Source organism: Diabrotica undecimpunctata, chromosome 8 (genome assembly GCF_040954645.1).
Source record: "Diabrotica undecimpunctata isolate CICGRU chromosome 8, icDiaUnde3, whole genome shotgun sequence".
In the NCBI taxonomy this organism is placed as follows: domain Eukaryota; kingdom Metazoa; phylum Arthropoda; class Insecta; order Coleoptera; family Chrysomelidae; genus Diabrotica; species Diabrotica undecimpunctata.
This window is the reverse complement of record NC_092810.1, coordinates 31,506,970-31,527,715: the sequence shown is the minus strand read 5'-3', so window position 1 is coordinate 31,527,715 and position 20,746 is coordinate 31,506,970. Positions and strand designations below refer to the sequence as shown.

At 32.9% G+C, this 20,746-nt stretch overlaps 1 protein-coding gene across 4 annotated transcripts in view; it reads right to left on the bottom strand.

Moving 5' to 3' along the window:
• Positions 1-20,746, bottom strand: part of LOC140447393 (four and a half LIM domains protein 2-like) — a 402,290-nt gene that overhangs the window by 40,387 nt on the left and 341,157 nt on the right. For all 4 annotated transcript variants that reach the window (XM_072540017.1, XM_072540016.1, XM_072540018.1 and 1 more), the window contains one exon: positions 18,791-18,965. In XM_072540017.1, coding sequence (XP_072396118.1) covers positions 18,791-18,965 — 175 coding nt within the window. The remainder of the gene's footprint in view (positions 1-18,790; positions 18,966-20,746) is intronic.

Below are 20,746 nucleotides of genomic sequence, written 5' to 3'. Positions count from 1 at the left end.
AGTTGTAGCATTATAAACGTGACATGTGTGTTATTTTTCTTCTAATAATTTCTTTTTATTTTATTCAATTGTTAACTTTTTGTTTTGTTTTACCATTTTCTGGTTAAACTTTATTCTTCAATCTCAATTTTCATTTATGTCAATTCTATTATATATATATATATATATATATATATATATATATATATATATATATATATATATATATATATATATATATATATATATATATATATATATATATATATATATACTCAGGTGCAAAAAAATCGATCCATGGGTATTATTTGCTGAAAAAAGAAAACGTTTGAAGATATTAGTTTTAAATCAGGTATATATGTAAAAGTATATATTAGATTAAACTAATTTTTACAAATTATCCAAAAAAATCATTTATTTATAGAGACATACGCCAAAACTCAAAAATACAAGAGTATTCAAAACTTTCTGAAATTAAAAAAAACCTTGATAATAAATCAATATCTAGTGTTTCCCCCTCGGGCCCTTATAACAGCCTGTACACGACTAGGCATTGAGGTAATTAACCTCTGGATATCAAATTGATCCAATTGATCCCATATTTCTTGAAGAGCCGCTGTAAGTTCAGCCAAGTTGTTTGGACGGGGTACTCGTGCTCGAAGACGTCTTCTCATCATATCCCATAGATGTTCTATGGGATTGAGATCGGGACTGCAAGCTGGCCAGTTCATACGGACAATTCCCACCTCCTCTATATATTGGATGACGATTCTAGCATGGTGAGGACGCGCGTTGTCGTCCATAAAAATAAAATTAGGTCCAATGAAAGGAGCAAAAGGTACCACATGCTGATCTAAAATACTTGTTATGTATCTTGCAGCAGTCATAGAACCTCTATCTACAATAACTAAATCAGTATGGGCTTCTGAACTGATACCAGCAAAAACCATAACGGAGCCCCCCCGATAACTTATTCTTTCCGCAAGATTACATTGAAAATATCGCTCTCCGTGTCTTCTCCAAACCCTTTCTCGGCCATCTGGTGACCTTAGACAAAATCTGGACTCATCTGAGAACAATACATTGCCCCAATCTACATCACTCCAGTTTTCATGTTCTCTTGCAAAAGCAAGGCGAGCTCTGCGATGTTCTATGGATAGTATTGGAGATAGGGCTGGCCTTCTGGATAATAAATTACCTTCTACAAGTCGTCGACGAACTGGATATCTGCTTACATCCACATTTCTCACTTCGCTCAGACGATTTGCCAGTACAACTGAAGTTAGATGCCGATTTTTCAAACATGATGAGACCAGAAATCGATCATCTCTTTCGGATGTTACCCTTCTACGACCTGATCCTGGTCTTCTTGTGAAGTTACCGGTGACGCTAAAACGCCGAACTGCTCTTTGAACCGAAGATCGACTAACACTCAACATTTCAGCTGCATAATATTGGCTACGACCATCTTGAACTAAAGTCACCGCCCTTGCAGCATCTGTTGGAGTTAGAGACATTTAGGAAGGATAATTAAATAAAAATATAACACGTTTTGAAAATAAAATCACTACACTAGTAGGGTTGTTGAATTAAAAACATTCATCCATTAACAACATTCAATAAATATCAATTGCTTCAGACCCTTTTTGACAAAAACCTGAAATACCAATTTGTTTTAAGAAATATAAAAAGCAATAATAAAAATATTATTTTATTTCTCGTATACGAGGGTACACCTAAATTTACATACGTAATTTAATGTCTCTAACATTATATAACTTCAAACAAATAAGAAATAAGGAATGGATCGATTTTTTTGCACCTGAGTGTATATATATATATATATATATATATATATATATATATATATATATATATATATATATATATATATATATATATGTCTATGATGTACTCCAAGTCGATACAAAATATGTTTCAGTTGGCAACTCTGATTTCCGATCTGTCATGTTTAGTTTTACTTCAATGCAGAAGTAAATATATTTCATCTATTTAAAGTACTAGTAGTACTAAGTAAGGCACTAACATGGCTGCTACCATGAAATCAACATGTATCTAAAATACGGAAAACTACTTCGACTACAGTCAAAACTACATTCAACTGCACGAAGCCAATAATTTATATTTTCAACTACATAAAGCCAATAATACATTTTGCCATAAATATTATTTTCACATTTTTGTACAGCTTTAGGAAAGATTTGCTTCTTTTTTCATTATTAATATTAAAATTCATTCTTAATGTATAATAAATATGATTAGTTAATATAATCCTTTATTTGTCCCTGCCAAACGTATTTTTCAGATTTGCATTTCAGATTTACACCTGAGACAGAGTTAGTCAAGGGCTCCAACAATAAAATTGTCATCTTAACTGTCGTTTTATAGTAACACAACTGAGGTGTCATTTTATTGTTGAACAATTAGCATCCAATGATTAAATAGCGACTCCACTGTTATGTTTGTCAAAATGGGCGCCCAACGTGGGGAAGTTCCGCAAGATTTTCATTTTTTTTAGTAATGACAGTACACAATAAATTGATTAGTATTTAAAAAAATTATGCACTAAAATACCTATTAAAAAAATCATAGGGAACTACATAAAGTGTCCTATAATGTTTCCTTAAATAATAATTTGCATAAGCTCGTATTTTGTCTACCGCATCACATGGCCTAAATATTGTAATTTTCGAGAGTGTTCGCAAAACCTCTTCATTGGTAACTCGATCTAAGCAAGATATTTTTAGTATTATATGTATTGCAGCATTATTTAGTACATATTCTAGTATTCTATGAGGATATCAGGAAGATCTGTGTTGCTAATCGGCATAAAGTTGCAGGGAACAGAAAGGTGGAGGCTTAACTTTAGCCGTAAGACCAATGATGACGATAAAAATCATCTTAAGGCAGTTGGGTTGCCGTTTCGGAGTGCCCTACAAGACTCTCCAGAAAATGTTGTCCAAACACGTTGTAAAATACCATAAAGAAGGAAATGTTAAAAATAGTTTAGATAAAGACATCTTGCTCCAATAAAAAAACGCATTGTGTAGTTTTATACATTGAATCGACAAACTTAATTACGAAGTTGGCTTTTTTACTTATGAAGAGGATTAGTGGACATCCTGTATATTTACTATATAGCTTAGTTGTGCGATATTCATTGAATATTGTCGTTAATTATTTTGAAATGATATTCACTTGTCGTAAACTTTCTTAACAATTCGTTGTAAACTTTAACATTCTGTACAATAAAACTATTTGCATACCTTATACTTCTTGTATGCATTACAATTACTGCAGTTGATTCATTATAAAGGACTTCCATCGTTCCTGTTTCTGTGCAAATTCTAAAAACATGCAGAATTCGACCCATTGCCGAAATAACTGGACATAAATCGCAATATATCCATATTACCGATTTGTTCTGCTACATTTAACACTATTGATATTTAAAATTAAAGCGATATGGAAACAGGAGAATTTTAAATAAATGTGCTGGATAACATGCGTGACCCAACTTCATTCTGCTGATAGTAGTTATACTTTTTCGACTGTAATCGTACTCATTGTACCAAGGTTTTCTCCTTAATTTGGTTTGAAGTCTGGTGTAACGTGTTGGATTTTTAAAGCTGTACTTTTGCCATAAATAGGACCATTTCTTCATCATTCTCTGTTTTGCTATGATTATTTGTTCATCTGTGGTTAATTCGTAATTTATTTGTTCCCCCATTACTATGCTTTCTGTGACAATTTGATCTGCAATTTCATTGTTTGTTATTTCTGTGTGTGCTTTGACCCAGAAGAATTTTATATATTTATTTTGATCTTGTAAATGTTTAAGTATTGCTTGGATGCTAAAAATAATGTCATTGGTTGTGTTTGAGTTTGATTTTAAAATTTTAAGAACGGATAGTAAATCGGAAAAGATTATAGCATTCTGATCCTTTTCCTAATGAACATATTCTAGTGCTTTTAGAATTGCTATTGCCTCAGCTGTGAAAATAGATGTGTTTTTGTTTAACTTATATTTTTTCTGTATACGTTTAGGTATTACAAAAGCGCAACCTGTACCATCGGTGTTTTTAGATCCATCAGTGTGTATAGCGACGTAAACTACATTCGTTTTACAAATTCTCATCTATCAATAAACGCACGTGAAAGCAAAACAGGGTCGTACTGAGGTATATTATATGATTTTTAAAAATATTTACTTTTGAAACTATTAGTGTAAGAATTTCTTAAAATTTAATCACTGTGAGCAAAATGTAATGTTCCATTGAAGCAAAATGTGCTAAAATAAAATATTCATTAACTGAGAGATACATAACAAAGTAAACATTTTGAATAACAAAGCAACACGCTACAATTTGAATTTAAACAGACTGGCAAGTTTGGATCTGTAACATGAGAATCCGTCTGGCAATGAATTATATTTAATAGCCTCATGACGAATGAGAGGGCGAATATCAACACGTGCTTATGTTTACAGATGGGAATTTGCTAAATGAATAAACTTTAGTTTGGATGTTCCTCAAAACTTTGATTTATGACTATACTATTAAATGATGCTTACTCCGAATAAAGGGGTATATTCACATCACAGGAAACAAAGTGATCAAAGTAGTCCGTCCCTACCTTTGTTTGTGGTTTTAAGGTCACGTTTCTTAATCCATCACAAATAGAAGAGAGTTTTTATGAATCCAAAAAGTCTTAGTTAGGTCGTATTCGTTTAACTTATCTTCTTCTTCAAGTGCCATCTCCGCGGCGGAGGTCGGCAATCATCATAGCTATTCGAACTTTTGAGACGGCTGCTCTGAAAAGTTCATTTGATGTATATCCGTACCACTCTCTCAGGTTGCGCAGCCATGACATTCTACGCCTCCCTATGCTTCTCTTTCCTTGGATTTTTCCCTGCATAATCAGTTGGAGCAAGGTGTATTTCTCTCCACGTTTAATATGTCTTCTATACACCCACAGCTCGAATGATTCCAGTTTTTTCATTGATGTCGCATTCAAGGTCCAAGATTCCATTCCATAAAATAAAGTCGAAAAAACATAGCACCTCGCCAACCTAACTCTTAGTTCCAATTTTAAATCCCTTGTACATAGCACTCATCTCATTTTGTTGAAATTTGCTCTAGTCTTTTCTATTCTGATTTTGATCTCCTGAATATAATCATTTGATGAGTTAATCATTGTTCCCAGATATGCATATTTGTCCACTTGTTCGACGTTGGTTCCGTTTATTAGAAGATTCTAGTTATTTCTTTGAGTTTTCGATATTCTCATAAATTTCGTCTTCTTGACATTCATTGTTAGACCATACTCTTTTCCATACTCCGCTATTCTGGTCACCAGTCTCTGAAGATCTTCAAAATTTTCTGCTAAGATCACAGTGTCGTCCTCATATCTAATGTTGTTAATTGGAACTCCATTTACCTTTATTCCAGCTGTTTCACCCTCAAGAGCGTTTTTCAGGGTCTCTTCGGAGTAGGCATTAAAAAGAATTGGCGACAATACGCATCCCTGTCTCACTCCACATCTTATTTCAATTTCTTCTGACAGCTGTTCGTTAACACGTACTTTTGCTCGCTGTTTATAGTATAAATTTGATATGATCCTGAGGTCGTTGTAGTCAATCAAAGTTTAACTTATATATGCTGCTAATGAATGGTGAGTTTTTCTTTAGCGATTTAATAATCATTTTTTCAGCTAAAAATTATCTCAGTTCTAATGGAGGCATATTCTGAGTGATTTGTTTTGTATAATATCCAGCTTACGTAGATTTGTTTTATTGGCTGTTCCATAAAGTGTACTACCATAATCAATTATTGATCTTATGTAAGCTTTATAAAAGATTAGAGCTGTTTGAGGTTCTGCACCCCACCAAGTTCGCATAATGGATTAGTCCTTTATTGCATTTTGTCTCTATTTGTTGATTATGAAGTTTCCAGGTCAATTTTCTGTCTAATGTGATTCCTAATTATTTGACATTGGTATCCACCGGAAATTCTATACCATCTATTGTAATTTTCTGCATGGGTTTCATGTTATGCCTGGTGAAGATTATAACTTAATTAATAATTAAGTATATTAATTAATTAACATTAAGATAATTAATTAATGGTTAGTTAGAAAAAATGGTTAGTTTTCAAAGAATATTTAGTTAAAGCTATAGTGTTTGGTATATCGTTTCTTGTACTGTTTTATGTGCAATAAATCGTCTAAGTAAATACTGATCCATCTGTCCAATATATGTGCAGTTACAGTCTTTGTAATTTACTTTATAATCTGATTATCTAGTCTTTATTAATAGTAGGATACACTACTATCAAGACACTTTGTTCATGGCAGGACAAAAGTATTCAAATCAGTCGTCAAGCTTCTATAGAAGGTTTATCTACGGGACTAAATACTCCTGTCGGCAAAGGCCGCCGATTAATAATAACAGGTAGTCTGTATATGCTGTAAAAGGTTCGTTGAAGGTGTTTTGGAGTTTCAGCCGACATCAACCAAACACTAACATGAAGATATGAACACAGATGTCTATGAAGAATATTTCACACAATATAACATAACATTTCTATGCTACTAAGAAATATCAACTTTTACTTGAAATAGTGTTATTGCCTCTTGCAGTAATATCTCTACTTGTATTTGGCTAGAGGAGATTCAATATTTGTAGGTTTTAAAAAAACTACTTTTATACCATAAATTTACTTTCAATACTAACTTTCCCTTAGTCGAGTGTATGGGCAAGGCAACATGCCGAGTAGGTGTAACCGAGAAAGTAAAAATATTTCTGAAAATCTCAGTAGCAAAGATTTGAATGTTTTAATAACGAGAAACCAATTGCAAGGCCGTTAGACACATTAATAATCTCCAAGGTAATTGTTTGATGTCTCCCAAACATCTTTCTCGTTTCGTTTCGGATTATTCAAAAACAAACAAAAATTATTTTATTGATATAAGCCGACGGGTGCTTTTCTCATAAACCATCTGTTTAGCCATGCAATGTGGAAAATGTGACATTGCCGTGTAACAATTTGTTTTACTAAATAAGGTAAACAGTGGTAGAGGAGCAGGTTTTTCAGAAGGGATTAGAAATTTAGATATTACTTAAATATTGTGAAAAAATATGACATTGCCATTGAATTCAGTCAATCAGGTTGCTGTAATTTGATTACATGATCTATAATTATTAATGACAGTTTAATAAATTACTCGCCTAAGCATTCTATTAAAAAGGAACAGTATATTCAGTTATTGAAAAACTTATAGACATATTTCAATGTGAAGAACACACACTATCGTTCTAATATAACTACCACTACTTTTAAGGGTACGTAGCTTTTATTAGTTATTAAAGAACCTAGATGTAAACCACATAAATTGTTCTACATAGGGAAAAGTAACACCAGGAATGAAGTTCGTGTAACCTTCTCTCAATGTGTAGAGTTACGGTTTGCAGATGGCCCTAAAATAACTTAACGACCAGTTACGTAGCTTGGACCGACGACTTCATGTGCCCTCCGAAGCACGGTGGCAACTCAGTTAAATTAAAAATTTGAAAAATTTCTGATGTCTGTACGAAGAAACTGGATTAATCTGTCAACTCGACATTCGTTACATTACCACAGGTAGTTAATTAAATTGTTCTTTCATTTTTTATCAAGGTTATTCCGAATACTTGAAATTAGCGCCGGTTTTAAAATCACTTTATTTCTATATCATTGATTGCATATTCTCCAATGCAGTGGTGGATTATTGTCATCAACCAAGACGAACACAACCATCAACGAACCCACCTTGATACAACTGGTAGCTTCACGACGAGTCAGTTTGATCTTTGCTGAAGCGTCAACAAGTATGCTTTTGACCATCTACTCCAGAATCGTTGGCTTAATTTCTGTAGCAACTGATATTGGGTGAGTCATCTTGAACTTTCGATTAAATAATGAAATTTTCTGACCTTTGGAATATGCTCCTCGTGAATGAGTGTCACATATCTCTAAATTGAGATGACTTGTCGTAATTCCTGGGGGTCGCAAATTTACTTGGCTTATTGTTTGATTAGCGTACTTCATTTCGATTAGTGATTTGAGTACCTCGAAGGTCAGTTTTGTTCGATTTAATAAATTCTAATGTCTTTTGTATTGTGTCACAATATTTTGTGTTAAAGTTTTCCAATTCCTCAGTATCTGCTTCGGAATCATCTAAAGCTCTAAACTATTTAAATTTTCAATCCGTTATTTAATGGTATAGTTTGCTGCATTTAAATGATTACGTATATACATATTTTAAATGGTTTATCTCTACTTCTATTGATGTTGAAATTGTAATGATCGATTAATGATAGTGGGTTGGAGTTAGATATGTTACTGTATTTGTATTTGCCCGATGAAAATCACGATGTATAAATCTAGGAATGGAAAGAAAAATGAACAAACTCACCCGTTGTTGCTTGCGTCGCCTATTGCTTTCAATGGCGTTTCCGCTCAGAAATTATTTGTCTAGATTGACCTTTCGCTTCTCTTTAATGTGCCGTGTGGCCGAAGGACCATGAAATGGACTGTATACTGCATAAACAACAAGATACAAATTGCTTTATTTAATCCGAAAATGATTAACAAATCAAATACAATATATAACAACCTTTTTTTCTTCTTCTCTTGGTGCTACAACCCTTTGTGGGTCTTGGCCTGCTTAACAACTTTCTTCCATTCTGCCCTATTGGATACTTTCCTTCGCCACTGTCCAAAGTTCATGGTTTTAAGATCGTCCTCAAAATCATTTATCTACCTTTGACGGGGCCTTCCTTTTCTTCTATTTCTTTGGGAACATAATACAATAAATAACATAAAACATAGACATTTGTCAACTTGACATTTGTCAATTAACGAGGTTTTTGTGGAATACCATATTTTTATGGAAATCCTTTTATGAAATACTAAATTACGAGAAAAGAAACTTGAGAAGAATATGGCAACAAAAAAGGGCTCATATAAATGAGTCTAAACCAAAAACTGCAAATCAACAGCACAAAAAAACAATCCTAAAACTAAAAAATCCCCTTTAAAGTATCTTTTACGAACGTCCATGAAGGTAATGGTTAATATTAACTTCTTAAATGGATGTACTCAGTTGGTGGATATTTCTTACGCAGTTCAGTATGCTTGATATCGACATCGACGAGAAGACAATTCGCCATTTACGGTAACCAGTTCTGGCACACATTTTATTCATCACTCCGATACTCATATCTACTTTACTTACTTAACTTTTAATCCCACACAGCTAAATTATCTACTTTTAAAATAGATATGTATATAGATGTGGTATTAGTTAACATACACATACTCATATACTGCATGAAATATTTCAAAAAGATGGACAATACAACAAAATTTGGCTTTGCCATTTTTGATATGTTAAGCTACATTTATCTTGCAAAGAGTAAAAAAAGATACTTTAAATAAAGTACATATTTGAAGCCAAGCTTCTATACTTCACGTTTGAAACAATGAATTCGTTTCTAGTCATCATATATTTACTCTAAACAGGTTTAAATTAAAAACTACATGAAAAATAACTAACAGAATACAGACATTAAATGAAAAGTAAAAAATTAAAAGCATCCTGATACCAAAACAAACAGAAAAATAGAGATCGATACTAAAATTCGATTCATAACGATTCTCGAACGTTAAAATTCATCATAAATGTCAAAAGTCATAAATACAATCCCATCCAATTAATAAATATATAAAATTGTCTGTTTAAGGCTGTTTTATCGGTGCACCAAAACCTAGAGACAGTGTTTTCTCTGTTATTTACTGACAAAATGTCTCGAAATTTGGACACGTTATTCGAAATTATGTTGCCTTTAAACTGATGGTTTTACTTTTTTTTATTTTTTTGAAACTTCTGTTGAAAAATTGGAATATACTGTTTAACGTTCTATTATAACCAAACTTTTTACGCCCATCACTCGAAAGAGTTTTTTTTTCTGTAATCGTTGATTTTTGTTTCACCTTTCTGTGTCCAGTAATAGTCGAGAAAAGCGTGTTTCAATTTTAAAGAAAATTGCTAAGAAATACTGAAATCTAATAGTGAAACGTGTTACTCATCATTAGGCTTAGTTTCATCGTTATCGCCTTCGTGACGTCAAATCTCATGAACGTACGGTCAGTTAGTTCGTGTTAAAACTAATTTGAATAGAGAATAATGTATTTGTTGTCATTAAACTACCCGTCGGCCGGCGGCACTGAGTAAAGATGGTCTCGCGTAAGCAGTGTAGAAAAGTAAGTGATACGCCCATTTCAAATCGCAGAGTACTTGAACTGCTAAAACAGCCTTAATAACGCCCGATATCATAATCAATTTAAAGTGAACATTAAATAAATTAAAGGTCCACTTTAAGTGTAAATTCCAGTACCTACTAGGACCCAAATTTAAATTAAATGGTAGAAATATGTCAACTATACATCATAACCTAAGAATTCTGACAATATTCTTTGTTTTAAGTTTGTTTAAAATGTTATTTTTTTTTTCAAATTTAAAATGATGCTGATAATTTTTTTAAACTTGAATTAATCTAAAAATGAATTTATATATGTACGCCACTCAAAAGTTTACAGAAAAGAATGAATTGTTTAGAATAATATGATGATTTATATTTCATTGAAAGGTTTCCTCCGACAAAGGATACAGTTATGTCTATTTGAACACATCGGACATCAAATAAAGCTTCGTAACAAAAAGGTCAGTAATATCATTAAGATATAATAAAATTTTCATTACATTAACATTGGTGAATAAAAAATCATTAAAAAGTTAAACTAAGAAACATTAATGTTCTAATGCGTATATACAGAAAATGCTAATCAGCACATATTTTTAAGAGAGTAGCTGTTACACCAGTTCAACAGAAAAAAATTGAAATGTTAGTAGCTATATGAGTATATCGAGGTCAACAGCTTCAAGAATTGAAAATATATCAAGCAAATGAAGAAATGAAAATGAGTTTTATGCCTGTAGATGCATAACTGCAGTTATTTGTACTTTAATGCATCGTTCATTATCAAATATATCGTTCAGAAAAAGAATTTTTGCATTAAATGTTCAAAAAATCCAATGATTCCCAATTTTTAGAAATAGAATGAGATTTGAAAGTGACTATATGAACGTAATAGTAGCAACAGCAGTATTTCATAATATCATCATAGAAAATGGAGTCTTGTTTTCTGTATTAGACAACATTTTGCAGAACTAGATTCACAATTTAAAAAAATATTTTTTAGAAATTGTGCAACTGGATCAGACAACAGTTTAGCTGAACTCTTAAGAATGATACAGGAGGATCACATCAGTGCTCTAGTTAATATTTTTAATGACGTGTATACTACTGGTGAAATACCTGAGGAATGGCTAAAGTCTCTTTTTATAGCAATTCCGAAAACGCAGCAGACAAAAGAGCAACGAACACGATTAATTAGTCTGATAAGCCACACATTGAAAGTTTTTCTTTGCATTATTCATCAAAAATAAGAAGTCATTTCTAAAGAGACCTAGATGAATCCTCTAGGTATCCGTGAGGAACTTTAGCGCTTAAATATTCTTCTCCAAAACTGCCGCGACCAACGTAAAGATATTTATGTGGCTATCGTCGATTATGAAAAGGCCTTCTATAGAGTACAGCATGGAATGCTTTTGAACATATTAAGAACCAAAAGCATCGATTAAAGAAAACTTGTATTAAAAGCAGAAAGCAGTCGTACGCGACGATGGGAGATTAACCGACAAATGTTATATTCAAAGAGAAGTCATACAGGGATGCATTCTATCCCCACTGTTACAAGTCTACAAGTCTAGAAAGGCTACAAGTCTAGAAGAATTTCTGAGCTGTATGTACCTGAAAGTAGTAGGAGAGAATTGCCTAGGAGAACTTTGTGTGGGACACTTGGGCAGAAAATTGATGTAAAGGGGATTATTATTGGTATGACTCAAGATGTAAGCTTATGCAAAAAGTTAATTAAGGACGCAAACGTTGGTTAAGGATAAAGACAACGATAATTATGATGATAGAAGAAAAAGAAAAAAACAAAGACAGGAAAAATAATAAAAAAGCTACAGAAATAGAGTTTAAAAATTGTTTTATATTAATTTTTTTTATATAAATTGTCTGTAGATATTTTTAATAAGTGCAAATGGCACCAAGACTGGAAAAAACCAGTGTCAAAAACTGCAGATTTCTCGAAATTACGTGAATCACTTCTACCTCTTATTAAATAAAAAACATAACTGTATCTTCTGAAGATAATGAACTGTGACATGTTCGGATACAGTTATTAAACCTCAAATTTGACTCAAGTGTAAGTAGAGATTAGTCACAATAAAAAACACGAACGACATATATTGATGATACATATTTTTTCTCATCTCGAGATCTCTCTATTGAAAGGCTGGGAACACCCACCTTGTTTTTTGTTTGATTCGTACATTACCTACGCTAATTTGAATAATTTGTTTTGAACAATTTGTTTCTCAAAAATAATGATGATATCATTAGTGCAAATATTGTTATACACTAATGGAGATATATAATGCATGGATTTATTTGATGTAGCAATTATCAGAAGCTGTTCTACTATTTTTGAATGGCATTTAATGTTTTTCTCTATACTAAAGGACGAATTTAAGATATTTAGAGTTTTTAGAGTCATTTCAATATATTCTAAATTTTCTTTCGGTGATTTTGTTTTGCGATGCGTTGCGGTGTTTGGGCCTGGGAAAATTGCTATAGGGATATAGCATTATAAACCACGCCCCCTCGCAAACGTAGACTAAAAATGGCGCCATCTGTCAAATTTCCTGTGTCACTTCTTAAACAGTCTAATGGTCTTTTTTTCGTCTGTAATGCCTAATGTCATTTTACGTTTACCAAATAGTTTTAACGTGTTGTTTTTTTCTTCTTTTTTTTGTCTCTCGTATGCCACTTCTTAGTCATCTTTTTTTCCTCTGTCTATTCTTTTTCTTGTCCGTCATTTCTTACTCATCTATTGTCGTACGTGTGTTATAAACGTATGTGTGAAGATAAAAATATTTTCTTCTAAACTATTGATTTTAGGGAAAAATATGTAATAAACACAAGAAAATAAATTTTCTATAATAAAGTTATGTTGGAAAACATAAATCTTGCTCTAGCGAGAATAAAAATCATCTTTCGTGATAAAATTTATTTATTAAAATGGTTGTTCTGTTTGAGTAAGGTTCTGCGCAGTTCATTCATTTTCGGTAGCCATAATCGTCGTATCCAGAGTACTATTTGCAGTATTCTACACACATTTAAGTCAATTGGTTCAGTAAACAATCAATCAACGACCATACGTCACCGAAACGCAAGATCTACCGAACATATCGCGTCTGTCGTGAGTGTGCAGGACAAACGAACAAAAAAAAAATGCAAAATCTTGAAACAGGTTTTTAAACATATTATTTAAATTTAAAAAATATAGTGTAAAGCTCCGCGCTAATCTACAGTACCGCCTATTGTACCACTTTTTTTTACTTTTTATGATTGTTTAAAAAAAAAGCAAAATCAGCTGTACATGTTCGCCGATTTGTTATAATCTACCCCCCATATACCTATTAGAACCTTCAAATATCAGTACAAGATTTTTACGTGAAATCGATGATTTTTTCACAGGGCCTTCCCTTTGACTCTTATGCTTCAATTCGAATCTTAACGCAGTTCCGTCATCATTTTCGATCAACCTGTATGAGTGTACTATTTTCTTAAATTTTACACGTTCAAAAACCTTATAATAATCAATGAACTTCAGAATCTTTAATATTTACAATCTAGCCGATGACATGACACGAACTTTTAATATCCGCCGACTAAAAATGTACATTTGCTTATCTTATTAAATATATTATGAATTTTTAATAATACTTAAATGTTTTTACCGCTTAAATAGCCATATTTTGATTGAAAAGGTCGTGTGTAAGGTACAAACCGCGATAAAAACCTCCTCGTTTATTAATAACATTATGAACAATAAAACGTGCATCAATGAACAATAAATAATTTTTTTACCTTGCGCTCGACAAAAGAAAAAACTACAAAACGTGTTTTACTAGCATTATCAATAATCTAAAGCGATAAAACTTATATAAATTGGTGGTTTGAGGAACGTTTAGAAGGATGTATATTTCGATGTATACTCCTCAACGAAAATAATGCAAAAGCATTTGTTAAAGACTAAAAAACAAACTACTTAAATGTAGTTTTCTAGCTGAAGCCGATGCCAAAGATTATAAAACAAAAACAAATATAGTATTGATATAAGGTTGAATGCTCGAATAAATGAACTTTGATTAAATAAAAGGCAGATATCGAGCACAGTTTTATTAATTTAATCTTGCCCAAGTACTTTCGCTCCCTAGAGCATCTTCAGGGGCATTTCGTCAATTTTTGGGCTATCCAACAATTGCAGAATGTTATAAACATAAAATTAAACATGAAGTTGAACATAACACTACACTAAACAAGGACATTCTGGTCGGCAAAAGGAGAGAGAGTCTCCTGTTGCCGACCAGAAGGTAGCTTCGACTTTTTATGGTAATTTTAAACCGTTTGTCCTTGTTTAGTTTAGTGTTATGTTCAACTTCATGTTTAATTTTATGTTTATGACATTTTGCAATTGTTGGATAGCCCAAAAATTGCCCTGAAGATGCTCTAGGGGGCAAAAGTACTTGGGCAAGATTTAATTAATAAAACTTTGCTCGATATCTGCCTTTATTTTATCAAAGTTCAAATATAGTATTGTCTATACAATTTAAGTCATGGTTTACGAGATATAAGAAACTGGTACTGCACAGGATATGTCAGTAAAAAGAAAAATAGCTGCATGAGATACGATACCAGAAAAAAAGGAAATAAAAATATAATCCATGTGTACTATATAACTGATAAATTCTAAACAAAAATGTGAAATTATAAGATAAAACAGGTCAAAAAAAGCTTCTTGATACCAGAAACAATAAGCAAAATAACGTTTGTGTTTATCGAGTCATCATCATCATCCCATAGTCTTCCACAGCTGAACACAAGTCTCCTCTAAAAACTTTCGTTCAGACCAATCTTGCACTGTTGCAATTCAGTTGGTACATATCCTTTTATGCGATCAGCCTATCACGGGTTTCGTCTATCCGCTCTTGTTCTCCACTCCAAGATTTTTTTGGTCCATCTTAATTGTCACTCTAGCGATGTGCCGTACCCACTTCCATTTAATTTTAGCTACGTGTTTTGTAATGTCTTCTACACCACTTCATCTACGAATTTCTTCCCAATCTGTCAATGCTATGGCCAACAATGATCTTTTTATTCTACGTCATTTGTAGTTTACCTGCAGATGCCGTTGTGAGAGTGTCTGTGTCATATGTAAGAACATGTAGGACACATTGATTAAAGGTTAAGCTGATAGACAGATCACCTTTAAAAATATCACTGAATCTTCCATATGCTGTCCATCCCAAAGTTATCCTCCTTACCAGCTCAGCAGTTTGATTAAATTAAATTTGATATAATAAGTAATTCTTTGTAAAGATAATGAATCCAACTTTACTTAGTAACAAGGCGTTTTCTCAAGGCGAGAAAAGGAAAAATGACAAAAATTGTTATTTATAATATAAAAAAAAAATCAGAGAACGGAATTATATTCATATATGGTTTTAAAATTAAAATAAAATAAAAATAAAATTAAATGTAAAAATATGTATGAATAGAAAGTGTTTAGTTTCAAAATTCAGGGAGTCTGTTCCTGTTCGTAAAAAGAATCACATCTGAAGCTGAAAAGAGATTGCATGTCGGTGAATTTGAACGGTAGAAAAATGGTAGAATGTGTGTAGAAAAAGTGGAGCAGTAGGGGTTCCATGTATGCTGATTGGTAGCAGTGTAGAAGTTAACGTTAACAGTATTTGTAAGTACCAGTAAATTAGAAGCTAGCTAAGGAGCTTAGCTAGCGAGATGACAGGAGAGTGTCCTGGTCGTTTTATAATTGAAAGAAATTGATAGTTGATCGGTTTATAAAAATTTAAGAACAATATTACAGATATAAACTTAAATATCTGATTTACAATTTGGCGTCTGTACAGAAGATGATTTTCCTGAGTAAGGATTCGGGGTAAGAATTATCTAGGAACAATTGTAAAAGAATGTTGAGATTCTTCTTTCTAAAAACAGGGTCAGCCAGTTTACAAACTCTTGTGGTCATTTGTTTCACTAGATTAACTTTCATGCTTGACTTGTGGTAAGAATGGTAGTTGAGGTATCTCCCAGAGTTACACTTTTTTCTATATCAATCAATTGTAATGTTATCAAGATCTCTGGTGAACATTGTGTCAAGAAAAGGAACAGATTGGTTTTGATCCTCTTTTTCCGTTAAATTGAATGTGGGGTCATAGCTATTGAAAATGTATATGAGCGTATGAGTGAGCTAAATCTAGCGGACAGGACATAATAATGTCATCAAGATACTTTTTAATAAAAGGAACGTTAAAAGGAACAACCTGGAGAACAATATCCAACAGATCGCCCACAACATATGCAGCCAGAATTGAAGAGATACTGGCTCCCATAGGAGTGACAAAAATTTGTTTATATTTGTTCTTAAAAGAAAAACAAGTAGAATTAAACAAGAACTCTATCATCTCAATAAATATACCATAATAAATGCTACATTCTGCAGAAATCTTATCCCAGTGTTTATGAATAGACCGTAGAACGGCATTTAAGTAAACATTACTGAAGAGGGAGACCACATCTAGACTGACGAGAACATCATTATGTGGCAAAACAGTTCTGTTAAATAACTCGACAGCTTGGAAACACATCCTGTTATATTTAAAACACAAGAGTACCCTCCCCAAAATACAGGTGCTATGAAAGTTGGCTCTGATTTGCATTCACTGACTAACAATATTCCCAAAATCTCTTTTGTATCATTCCCATTTATTAAAGATGTCACTCCGAAATTCACCATAATTTTTCCTCAATACTTACCAAATGTAAAAATTGCTTATAAAAGCACTCTAATTGTGGGATCTTTGTAAAGTCATTGAAAGACAAAGTACCAAACTTAGATAAAAGTGATGTTGCATACAAACTTAGTTGTTTAGGCTGTAAAGGTTCTTTATAGGTCACACCTCCCAAAAAATTTCCAGCCGTTTGACTGTTCACAAGATTGACATTAGGTTACACCCTGATAGATGTTCCCTAGCCACAAATACTAACACAACAGGACAATTCTTTCGATTTTCCGAATGTAAAAATCCTATCCACGGAGAGTAATTATTCAAAAAGATTCTTTCTCGAGATGGCATTCATTTTTAAGAGAGAGAGAGATACATTAATAAAAAGACAAATACCAACAATTTGAGAAACTTATACTCATTATTGTTAACTTTAGATAACTAAAAATCTACTAATAAAGGCAATTCATCGTCAATAATATAAGTTTCATTATATATTTGATATATAACATCCCTTCTACTTCATAAAATAAGTCTTTTTGCTTCTTCTTTTTCAGAAAATTCAGCGCCTATCAGGTATACTATTACCTTTACATATGTTATCATTTTAAGATCCAACGTTCTGTCGTTTTTAGTTAATAATTATGAATTCACAACCAATTGTTTTGTTTAAGTGTGGTTAAGTTTAAGTGGTTATATTTATAACCTAGAATTTTTATATGACTACATTTTCTGTGATGATTTTATAACATAATTTTATTTAAATGTTAGTCTGTAAATTCTTTTTTTAAAATGTGTTTTGTGTAAAAACCCTTTAAAACAAAATTGATGTGTCTTTCTGATTTTACATATTATTTACAGGAATCTGGTTAGTTTTCAACTTGTCGCCATGTATAGCTAATAATTTTATAAATTTTGTTGACAATCCCTGTAGATATGTCAATGACTAGTTCATCAAGCATGTATCGTGACTAACGAAAGACATTCGAAGTACAAAATTCAATTAAGTCCATTAATAATCTAAAGGTGTGTGGGAGTGTATAAGTTCGTTCTTCGTGCCGCTCTTTTACTATAATTTTTCACACTTTTACTATAATTGGACATGTACATTCAGTCTTTCTTGAATTAATATCGAATTTCGTTAATTAAATGTATCTATCAGATAATAGTAATGGCAATTAAATGGTTTTGAAGCTTCTACTTGACTGAAAAAGTTGATTAATGAAAAATTAAGTAATAAACAAGAAATATTGGAGCGAATTGACACAGAAGCTATAAGTTTGAAAATATGACCAATAATGCGTTAATAAATAGAACAGGTTATTTTCCTTTTAAGATGTTGAGATTATGAGAATTTAGAATATTGAAAACTAGTTATTTCGCTCATCTGCGTTACAGTAGAGGAAAATCAATCGTTCTTACTGCTTATGTTTAATTATTCTATTCATTAAATAGTATACTTCATTTCTAACATTTTTGCTTTCATCGTGTGTTTATTTCTTCATTTTTTTTGTACAAAGGTACATATTCCGGTCTAAACAATTTACATTTGTTTTTAAAATCAGCAACATACTGTCACGAAGACATACCTGTACACCGGCTGGATAACCTACAATTTCGGCGTTACTCATATATTATCGAACACGGGTGATACGTCTTGAATATTTCTGTAAATAAGCGTAAATAATTCGAACTGTGATCGTAATTCTACAATCGTTACAATACTAAATATAATTAAATAGAAATCACTTACCAGCTCTAAAGATCTCGTGGCATCCGTCGCATCTGGAGGCGAACTGTTGGTCGTAGCAGTTGCCGCAGTAGATTCTATCACCTTTAGATCCGAACTGTTTGTCTACCAGGGACTCCCCGCAGGTAGTGCAGAGGAAGCAGGCTTCATGCCAATGCTTGTCTTTGTAGGACAAATCCTAGAAAAACGTTACTATTTTATAAGCATATAAATGTAAGTCTATAAGTATAGCAATTTCACCCCAGAAAATGCAGAAACAGTGTGTTTGGTCTATAGTGGATTCAAAAGTTCGTAAGAGTTATGTTTTCTGGACAGTCTAGGGTAAAAATTGATAGTCGTTATATGAAAATTCTATCTAATCTATATTGGAATCAAACTGTTAAGGTAAGAGTTGACAACCAGAACACCCGAGATCTCAAAATACAGGAGGAGTCCGCCAGGGTTGCGTACTGTCACCACTACTCTTTAATTTCTACAGTGAAGCGGTATTTAAAGAAGCGCTCTCAGATTCCATAGAATGTATATCTGTTTGAGAAGTTTTGAATAACTTGCGTTTTGCAGACTATACAATAACAACAATGATTTACAGAATGTAATGTAACAACGTAATGGATGCTATCATGAATACGGACTAAGCATGAATTTGAAAAAAACTAAATGCATAATCAGCCGATACAAACATCCAATTGAGTGTTGAAGATACTGAAATTGAGAGTATCTTCTTCTTAAAGTGCCCTCTCCTCAATGGAGGTTGGCTACTACAATTTTAAACTCTTCTCTATCTTCAGCTGTTCTTATTCTTCTTCTTCTTCTTCCTTTGCCCTATCCGTTTCGGACGTTGGCTATTAACAAGGCTATTTTGACTTTGTTTACGGCACCTCTGAACAGTTCGGTCGATGTTAGTCCGAACCATTGTCGCAGGTTATGCATCCATGAGTGTCGTCTTCTTCCCGGCCCTCTCCTACTGTCGATTCTTCCTTGGACTATTAACTGTAGCAGCCGGTACTTAGTATGCCTCATGACATGTCCGAAGTACTCAAGCTTCCGTTTCTTTACGGTGAAGATTATTTCTTTGCTTTTGCCTATTCTCTGCATTACTTCCACGTTAGTTATGTGGTCTGTCCAGGATATCCGAAGAATACGGCGATATATCCACAGCTCAAAGGATTCTAGTTTCTTCAGGGTGGCTTCCGTTGTGGTCCATGCCTCTGCTCCATAGAACAAGACCGGGAAGACATAACACTTGACCAGTCTTAATTTTAGTTCATTGAGATTTTGCTTGTGAACCACTTTTTCATATTGTTGAACGCGTTTCGCGCTTTGTCAATTCGTGATCTTATTTCTGTTGACTGGTCCCATTTTGTGTTGACTGTGGTTCCAAGGTATGTGTATGTCTCTACTTGTTCTATTTTTCGGTTGTTTAATGTCAGTTGCATCGGAGGTTGCTGTGTTCTGCTGATGAGCATGCATTTAGTTTTGGTTGTATTGAGTTCTAAACCATATTCTTGACTTGCTGTGTGTATGCTTTTGTTCTTATTAGCTGTTCAAAATTTAGCCCTGTCCATTGTCGGATGTTTCTGAGCCACGATAGTCTTTACCTTCCTAGGCCTCTCTTTCCCTCGATTTTTCCTTTCACTATAAGTTGGGCATATTGGTACTTATTATTTCTCAGTATGTGGCCTAGATATGATGTTTTTCTAACTTTTACTGTGTTAAAAAGGTCTCTTTCCTTGCCTATTCTATGCAGCACTTCTTCGTTTGAGGTATGCGATGTCCATGAAATTTTGAGTATTCTCCGGTAGATCCACATTTCAAAGGCCTCCAATTTATTTACGGTTGATGTTTTAAGGGTCCACGTTTCAACTGCATATAGAAGAGTCGACCAGACGTAGCATTTTGATAAACGTAGTCGAATTTCGAGTTTTATTCGAGAATCACAAAGCGGTTTTTTTATTTTTC